Source organism: Sinocyclocheilus anshuiensis, unplaced genomic scaffold (genome assembly GCF_001515605.1).
Source record: "Sinocyclocheilus anshuiensis isolate Anshui unplaced genomic scaffold, SAMN03320099.WGS_v1.1 scaffold1365, whole genome shotgun sequence".
NCBI lineage: Eukaryota > Metazoa > Chordata > Actinopteri > Cypriniformes > Cyprinidae > Sinocyclocheilus > Sinocyclocheilus anshuiensis.
Window position 1 is genome coordinate 1779740 of NW_015551032.1, and position 9856 is coordinate 1789595.

A 9856-nucleotide genomic window follows, 5' to 3' on the forward strand; every position below is an offset into this window, starting at 1 on the left:
TTTAATTTATTTTTATTTCCAAATAGTTAAATAAAATAGTTAAATACTTTCAATATTTTTTTGCTATGGTACTGAAATTGGTTCTGAAAATCAGTAGTTGTAATGTATAATTAAGAGCTCATATTAGAGAGATGATTTTATAGTTAAGTCATGGCCATAAACTGTATGTTTTTAAAGACTTCTAGAGATTGGAATATATTATTTTATGACTTGATTATTGTCTTTTATTCCCGCCGTAATTAAATAAAAAAATGTCCTGGAAAAGTCCTCCTGGAAAATGATCGCTGAAAAAGTGTGGGAACCCTGAAATTAGAATGATTTCAGAAGGATCATGTGACACTGAAGACTGGAGTAATGACTGCTGAAAATTCAGCTTTGCCATCACAGGAATTATTTAAATTGAAAAAAATATTTAAATAGAAAATAGTTCTTTGAATTGTAATAATATTTCACAATATTACTGTTTTTACTGTATTTTTGATTTAAAAAATGGTATCTTGAATCTTATCAACAAAGTTCTAATAACTTTTTTGGTTCTTAGAGCTGTGGCAAAGGGACATCCTATTAAAGATACCTTGTAGTAACTGTCTCACAGGTTGATGTCTATACAGACGTGGACAGACAGAGTTCTTCAGGCATGTCAGGCTGTTTCACATACACAAGATTAAGTAGCAAAAGTGACATCCAAGACCAATCGGGCCACCCAGGAGAACTGCAACCAGCGGAAAGGCTGTCAGAGCCCCCCTTTACATCATTAATCTTCAAGCTTCTCCTGTGCTGCCAACTCGCATCTCCTTCAAATGGGACAGGAGAGAGAAAGAGGGAGGGAAATGGTGAAAAGTAAAGCCACTCTGTTTTTCTCCTTTTGCTTTCCCATTGATCAACTCTTTGAGAGACAATATGTTACTTAATTGTGTTTATTATTGTTTTGGCACAAGTTGGATTTTCTCATATTGTCTTTTAACGATACATATTACAATGTTTATGTAATATAAAGCATGCACAGCTTTGACATTTTTTTTTAAGATACAAAAAAAAATTAGTTTAAAAGAAAATCTAAATGCCATTTTTCAGATAAGGTGAACATCATCATTCACATCATTTTACAACTTTACTGTAAGTAGAAACAAAAACACTCCTTGCTGATTTGGAAATAAACATGTTTATGTCCCAGACAGGACCACCTCACTCACACTGTCTCTGTTGCAAAGTGTAGATGAATGGGCCTCATTAAAGCAAAATGAGGATTCCGGCACTGAAGTGTGGGGATGGTCCTTGGACCATTTCTTTCACTGATCAATAGAAACTTTGATCTCATGCTTAGAGAAGATTCCCGGTCCCTTTACAGGCGACGCATGCATAACCTAATGGCAACGAATGGTGAAATGCAGAAGTAAAAAAGGATCCAGGAACTGATAAATGGCAGAAAATTAGTGTGTTATTCTGTGGCATGCCTGAAATCCCAAGAGAGGGCTGTCTTGCTTCAGTCCAGTCCTGTGAACTGAGGAGGAAATCGACCCATCTAGAGAGAGCCTTTGAAGAGACCTGAACTCAAATTAAGGGACATGCCATGAATGCTTGCTTTTTCTTTCTTTCTTCTTCTTCTATGGAGCTTTTTTTTCCCCTATTGTTGGGATGTGGTGGCTATTTGGTTAAAATAAAGTTAAATGTGAAAGAGAAAATGTGAAGGATATTTTATGCATATTTTTCTTTTTGCATGTATTATATATGACATGCTTCACATTTATTATACTTTGTTCAAATAAAAGCTGCATGTTTTTAGGATCATTTTAATGTGAGGCCTACTAATTACAGTCATTTGCTGCAAAAATATAGTAGACAGCTTCCATTCTTTTTTGTATGTTTTCATTAATTGTTCAAATTAGCTGCTTTTCGATTACACATGTTATTTGCTCTCAGAATGAGCAGTCACTCATCACAAAACCTATCCTACAGGTGTCATGTTAAATGAAAAATCACTGCTTGGTGATTCCAACCAAATGTCAAAAACGCACGCAGTTGTTAAAACTGATGTAATGCATTAAGTTATGGGGAAAGTGTATTGTTTATACAAGTTACCACCCGTTCGTACTAAGCATGCTTCATTCGATGTTTTGAGTGAGCCAACATTCCTTAATTAGGACAAATGATGCAACCACATAAAACAGCGCGAAATCAAATTAGGCTGTTATAAAGAGTTAGCTCTGTATCAGTAACAGACACATCCAGAGATGCTGTCATTTTCACTTGAACATCACAATTTCAGACACCTTTTCTCTCAAAGTTTCTACTCTCTCTCCTAGAAGAGGGGAAATAGCCGCATCGCTTGAGTTTGGACGCTGTGTGTTGCCGTACAGCGCTCAGTCCATGTCAACATGGCGTCTTCAATGTCATTCTTTGGATTAAGCCGAATTCTCTCTCTTAACTCAGTCACAAAAACATTTGTGAATCCTGCCAGGTAATAACTAGAAATTGAAATAATCGGGTTGTGTTCGTATATTTACGTGTAAATAAATAATGCACGGTCTGTTTGTTTATTTGTTTAGAGTTACACTGTTAGCCGGTTAGCTAACTAACATAACATTAGCCAGATTGTCATCTATTAACGTTAATTCTCTTCTGAAAGATATATGTGACGCACACTAACAGATAATATTGTCCCGCTATTGGATTTGAGGGGTTGTTACGCGAGTACCGTGTTATGTTAGTCATTTATAACAGATAGAAAATAAAACTGACAAATATTAGTGATAAATACTGTAACGTAGCGGTTTGTGTGAAGGTGACCTTCTTTATCAAAGAAGGCATTATGTTGAAAGGTGGATCTCGGAGAGGTTCACCTTTGGATTATTACAATACATTTTTTTTTTCTTTATCTGTTGTAGAAGTTCTTAATTTTGCAAGCTAATGCTTACATCAACTCGCTGGATACTTAGACTGACAAACTACTGTATGTAGTTCGCGCGTGTTGGAACTAACGTTACTGCACTCTATTCCCGATTTACTCAGTTCTTCCAACTTTAGACTTGAGCTTTTCTACTGTAATGATGTAATAATGGTCTCTGACTTCTGACTGGATATCAGACCCATCAGGCACAGTGCTGCTGACCCTAACTGATGGTATGTAACATAAAACAACAGAAATGTGCAGAATCTGCATCTTCTGATTATAAGACAAGCTTCTTAAAGCTTCAATGAATGACATAATGGAAATAAATATGACCAATATATTCAGCTTTCAAGAGTATTGTAATTCTGTGGTGGTGTTTTGGTCTGTGCTTGCACTCCGGCAAATTGAGCAGTCATGCTTATGGAATATGCGGTTTTGACTCTGGCCCCCATCTCTCTACTCTTGATTTTAAGTCTCAAAAAAAAATGTGGCAAAAGTTCAAATATGTTTTGTATGCACAATGCTGATATAAATTTGTCAGGTGTTCATTTTAAAATGCACACAGAGTCTGCTCTCATACGGCATGTTCCACTTTATTTTTTATTTATTCACAGTAATTTTTTTCCCCCAGAGGTTTTAGTTCTTTCCATAAACTCATTTGTTAAAGTAAAATTTAGGTTATAAACATAACTCATTTGTTTGGATAACACGTTGTACCTTATTCATGAAACAAAAGCAGAGCTCATTTCTGTTTAAATTGTTTGAAAAACTCTTTATGTAAATGTTTATGTTGCATCCAATCCAACGCACCGGTTTACATAGGAACACAATTCTGAACGATTCTGAACAATTTACCTAGAAATTCAGTCTGCTTGTGTTTAATGAATATTAAATTTGACAGGAGGATTGTGGTCTGTCAGAGAATCAGTAATTTGAATCTTAATTTGAAAGCAGCTTTACATTTCCTCACCTGCCGGCCGTGTGTCATTCACTTAAAATCGAAATGAGAGATCCGTGAGTGCTTCTATCGCTAGCCATTTAGAATGATTGTTTGTTTATGACAGACCAGTTACTATTTAATTTCAATGGCTGTGACTGTAGACTGGCAGGACGACACCAGTGGCTGTTTGTTTCTAACTGGCTTATAGAAGCCTGCCAGAAACTCAGCAGGCAGAATTAATGGGGGCCGAGGAGAGAGCTGTGTGCCTTCCTCTCTCCTGTCTCTTGACACACATCCTCCTCCATCAAAACACTTTACTGTGCCGTTGTTTGTACCTAACTACAAATTCTTTTGTGTGTGTCTGCTTGTTATCTCTATTATTTTTTTAAATTCACCTTCCTGTTTTGCAGGTCAATAAGCACGTCAGGATGGAGGCTGGCAGAACAACAGGGACAGGGATCCCAGCTCATCACTGTGGATGAGAAACTGGTATGAACGTTGGCTGTGTTTGTGCTGTTTTTGAGCTGTGTTTGTACCAGGTCACGATTCTTTTATGCTTTTGTAATTATGCAAAATTTAAAGTTAAAAGTTAAAAATATTAAAAACTGATTGGAAATCAAAAAGGCATAGGTCTTTTGGTATGTAAATATTTTTAGTGTTTTAATGCATATATATTTAATGTATATTTTAATATTATAAACAATTTAATATATATATTACAAATGTTTTTTAATGAATGATAGCATGCTTTCTACAGTTCAAAATATTCTCAAAAAATGACCTTCATAAAATCCATACTGAAATGAAATCTAATCTTTTTTTTTCCCAATGTCCTTGTGAGACAATAATGATCTTGTTTACCTATGAGACTTCAGACACTCAGCTGGCTTGAACGTGTGGGCCGGGTTTGGCAGAGTGGGGTGTTTGGGTGGACTCAGACTATCTCTGATTGTGTCTGAGTGGGCAAGTACACCCCGCCTGGTTGAGGGCTCTCATTTAATAGTAGGAACCACTCTAAAGTAAAGCTGCAAAAGGGCCCCCAAAAAGAGGGGATTGAAAGAAAAAGGGGGGAAAAACAGTCTCACAGTACCAGACTCACAGGAAGACAGCGGCTGTCCTTTTATAATTGGCCACAGAGATTTCATTGTTGTTCTCAGGCAAGCTGTGCCCATTGAGCAAGATATTTGGTTGTGGCAAGGACTACCTGTCTTATTCTTATTCATTTTAGAGAGCCTTTTTTATAGGAGATATTTAGGGCTGCACGATAAATCGCATGCGATATTTAACGTGCATCTTATCAGTAAAGCCGGTTCTGTAATCAGCGGTAAATCTCCATCACCTGCGGGCTTTCACATTGAGCAGCATTAACTACACAGAGCCGTTGTTCACTGACGAGTGCGCAAAACCACGTTCATATTCTCGCGATTTTTTGCGCAGCTCTGTGTAGGACTACAGTATTGTCTGCAGGGCTCGCAAAATCACTATCCCGACTTCCCGGGGTTATTGTCTTCCAGTCGGGCTACCAGAAACATTCAAGCGTTTTAAAACTTTCAAGCACATGGAGAGGCTAAAGAGAATTCAATTCAGTACTCGCGCACTGTTTTCTGTGCGCACATACTCAAAGCTTGCACTCAGAGAGCTGCGTTTCAAGACAGCACTCGAACACTGAATTGATTCCTCTTTCGCACCTCCTTGTGCTTGAAGGGACACATGCACACAAAATGATCACAAAATACCTGTCTCGGCAAGTATTCTTGTAAACACAATCGGTTATATCTTAAACGAACGTAAACAGTGGAGGAAGAGAGCACATATGCATCAGTGGCTACGTTTACATGCACAATTTTGGGTTAAATCGGACTGAATTCATTCCGATTGATGAATCTGAATGTAGTGTTTACATGAATGCTAAATGAAGTGATCGGGTTGATGTGCGCGTTTATATGTCACAAGCTTCAAATCAGAACAGATTTGTTTTTACATGCGCACACTGCACAAATGTAGAGTTTCTCAACTGTTTGCACATAATAACCACTCTCCTACAGCACCGCACAGCGGTTTATATGTATATTTATCCATACATGGATACTAGGGAGATATTGAAGAAAAATGCGATATGCGATAACTTGTTAAAAATGCGATATTCGATATGCGATACGATATTGCTTAAAGTGTGTAAAATCAATTTCAATTATATTTTAAAATATTTAAAAATTATAAAAAAATTATATAACCAATTTGTTTCACATTCTTTCTTGGAAAAGAAAGAATCACTACAACTTCTGAAAGTGACCAGCGGTGTTTTAGCATTACATAAAAAGTAATGTCACAAATCAGAAAATGTAATTTTAACATCAATGTGAACATACAAACTAAAAAATTAATGAAGACGAATCAACTCGGTGTTCGCGCACTGTCTGAAACACGTCTCTCTGTGTGTGCGCGCACTTTGCACGTGTGCGGCAGAACGGAAGATATGTTGTGCGAGATGCGGCTTGTGCGCGCGCTTCAGGTGTGAGTCTGTCAGCGAGACGGCAAAGAGTTGTTTTCTGCAACTTATTGCACTTAACTCTTTTTAACGTCAAGCAATTCTCGATACATATTAAATTAATTCTGCTGTGCGGTGCTGCTCATATTTATCACACAGTAAAAAAAGCCCCTCCCCGCGCCCAAAACGGGTTGACTGTGGATGAGTATCCAAGACAAGGACTGGTGGGAGGTTGTCCTGCTCCACTTCACAGTTGCCGAGTGAAAGGAGAGTTTTATAATGACAGGACACGCATTTATACAACACTTTATTCAAAAGGAAGAACCGCTCATTCCGCGCGTCATACGTCATTACGCTATTTCTGCGTCATTGCACATGCGCAGTTCTTTCAGTTTCGGGGTTCAATCCGATCGAGTGTTTACATGCACTCTCAATCGTATTAGAAAAGGAATAAACCACCCCCTTCAATCCGATCGAAATTTCATTCCGATCGAGCTCAATTGGATCGATTAAGGTGTTTACATGAAGGCGTTTCAGACCGATTGAGCCGTCAATCCCATTACAAACAGATTATTTGGTTGCATGTAAATGTAGCCACTGTTTGGATCCGTGCATTCGGTCTTAAAGGGGCAGCAGCCTATAAATGGCTGCTGTACCATAAGTGCCACCTGCTGGCAGAGAGTGACATTTGCGTCTCATTCAACCTTTCAGCTTTCATTGTTTCATTCAGATTTTTTATGTAGTATAGTTTCACAAAGCTAAAGTCAGACCATTCTGTTTTGCTTCAGATTTAAAAGTTTATACAATCTAAATAGCATGTATTTAGCATCTTTGTTTGGATCATGATTAAAATGCAGTGGTTGCCTCTGATTTAAAATGGAAAGAGCACAGGCAAAGCCTTAGTTTGTTTATATGAAGAGATTTCTTTTATTTATATTATTTATTTATTTGATTTGGGATTTGTTTTAAAATTTCAAGCTAGTTTTATGATTTGACATATAGGCTATTAATTTAACAAAGAAATGTGCAGCCTTTTGTCTGAGAAGTAATAAAAGGACACCTTTTAATTTATAATTTGTCTTAAATCTCATTTTGTTAAAAAAACATCGTGAGAAAATCGTGTTGTGAAATCAGTTTCATGAATCGTATCACATCATTAGTTGAGTGAATCATTACATCCCTATATGCTACTACTAGCCTACATGCTTTTCGATCATGCTGATTTGTCCACAGTGAAGTTCAGCTGATGTCTTTTTTTTTCGGGCTAGTTAAATTCATTTTGGGCTACCAAAATCTGAAGAATGTCTGCCCGAAGGGCTACCAGGGATTTTGAAATTTTGCGAGTCTGAACTGATAGCATCTTTTCCAGGGTTGCAAGTTTTTTTTCTGCAGAACTGTACAGTGAAGTTGATGTGCAGGTCCTCAGCAATCTGAGGTGAATGTCTTGACATCTCAGAAAGTCTTGTAGAATTTATATTGGGTCACCTGGATGTGTTTTTTCTATTTGACCCTGAATAAATTCTACAAGACATTTCTTTGGATCTCAAATTTTCATGGCTTTCCCTGTAATTTATCAATGAAAGGTGGAGACATGTTGACCAGGAAGAATGTGGAAGGGAGAAAGCTTCACAAAAAGCACTGAATTCAGCACAGACAGTTTTAGTGAGTGTTTGGTTAAAAAAAAAGCTTTTAAGTTTTGGTCATATCTCAATTAAAATTTGATGGTGGAAGACAGCCACAAAATGGGTTTTTAAAAGAGCTTTTGAGTAACTGCACGCATTTATTATACTAAAATCAGCAATAAAATACATAAATGATTAAACTATAATTGTTATGCTTGTTGATTGATAAACAGAAAAAAATTATTTTCTTTTTTTCTTGTACTTTAAACTTTTCATACTTTGTTTCAAATTTGATACTTTGTTTTCTATGGTTCTGCATTGGGTTGTTCATCCATAATCAATCTGATGTTTTTTTTTTTGTTTTTTTTATATATATAATTTTTGCCTCTACCATGTTATTGTAAATGATCATGTGGCATTCATTCCTAAAAGTATCGTATTCTGTGTAGTCTAGATGGGGATGTATAAAATATTATAAAAAGGCATTCAAATAATATTTTTTTTGTTTTGCAAAAAATCAAGGCTAAGGTACTTAGGAATTAAATTATTTCAATTAAGTCAATTACAGCTTTGATTATTTTTTCTTATGGAGGTGCAAAAGTTGTTTTGAAACTAATTTTTCTATGATTTCAAGTGCCTTTGAAAATGAATTTATAATAGCATTCTTGAATTATTTTTGAACATTGAATTTTGAAAGGAGAAAAATAAAGAAAATCTTGAGCTCTAGTGAAAGTGCTTGCAAATGTGCCACTTTGCAGTGCAGTCAAATGTCTGGCATTGCAAATGACGGTAATTAAGGTCCTGCGTGATTGTGGCGGAGTCTGGGCACTTTCTCCCTCTGGTGCCTGCACTGACTTGCTTTTGTTAGTAATTACATTTTGATTAAGCATGCTGGGCCATGAGAAAGCCTGCATGGCTGGCCAGTGACACAGAGCTTCACACTAGGGCTGGGCGATATGACGATATTATCATATATCGACAATGTCTCATAAGTATCGCGATGTCGATGTCAACAATCAGGTAACAGACAATTATCGACATTATCGGGGGAAAAAATGACAAATGATAAACCTAGTAAGTTGCAAAAAATATTTTACATAGCCCCATTGTCACCATACAGGTCTTTTGCATGCAAGAATGAAATAATTTAGTTGGATGGTTGGGAATCGAAAAGCTATTCCAATTTTGGAAATCAGATCAGATGCTTAAGGTCAGGAATCAAATTACTTGTTATAAATTAAAATTTAGATTCTGCTTCTCGATTTCTGTATGAGCATTTATTGTTATTTCAAAAGATTCAACTGCAATAAGACGATATAGAACTCACTTCTGCACTCGCTTCTGTGCTGCGCACACACACACACACACACACACACACACAAAGTGCACGCACAAAAGCCGCCTCTTATATACGCGAACACTGGACTGAGCTCGCTTTCTTGCATTCTTACACATTCGAATGGACAAATACACATAGAATTATATCAAAATATCCCTTAAATACAATCGGTTATGTCTTAAGTGAACGCAAAGATCTGAGAAAGAAAACAAGGGTGTATTGGATCCGTGCATTGACTGCAGCCGCTGCCGCCAGTCATTAATGTTAATCAAAGAACAAAAGAAAAGAAAATCACTCACTGGAATACAAAAAGTAGCACTGCATGTGTTTCTGAATATTTATTCAAACAGACTGTATAATGATAAAAAAATCACAAACATGACAGGAATAATTAAAATATGCAAATTCCTTCAGCGCACATTTCAGTGCAATATTTTTACAGATTTTTTAAACCATGTATACAATATAATTGTTTAATTAGGCATTGTATTTTGATTAATAAAATAAAAATTATAAAAATTGTAATACAAAAATGAAATTTAAATTACCCTGCTTCTAAATAAATAAAGCAGTTATT

The 9856-nt window shown here is 36.4% G+C and overlaps 1 protein-coding gene across 1 annotated transcript in view; it reads left to right on the forward strand.

The window, feature by feature from the left end:
- Positions 1-2194: 2194 nt before the first annotated feature.
- Positions 2195-9856, forward strand: part of LOC107661235 (NADH dehydrogenase [ubiquinone] iron-sulfur protein 4, mitochondrial-like) — a 15289-nt gene continuing 7627 nt past the window's right edge. The window contains exons 1-2 of the mRNA XM_016450733.1: positions 2195-2458; positions 4241-4319. Coding sequence (XP_016306219.1) covers positions 2376-2458; positions 4241-4319 — 162 coding nt within the window. The 5' untranslated portion in view covers positions 2195-2375. The remainder of the gene's footprint in view (positions 2459-4240; positions 4320-9856) is intronic.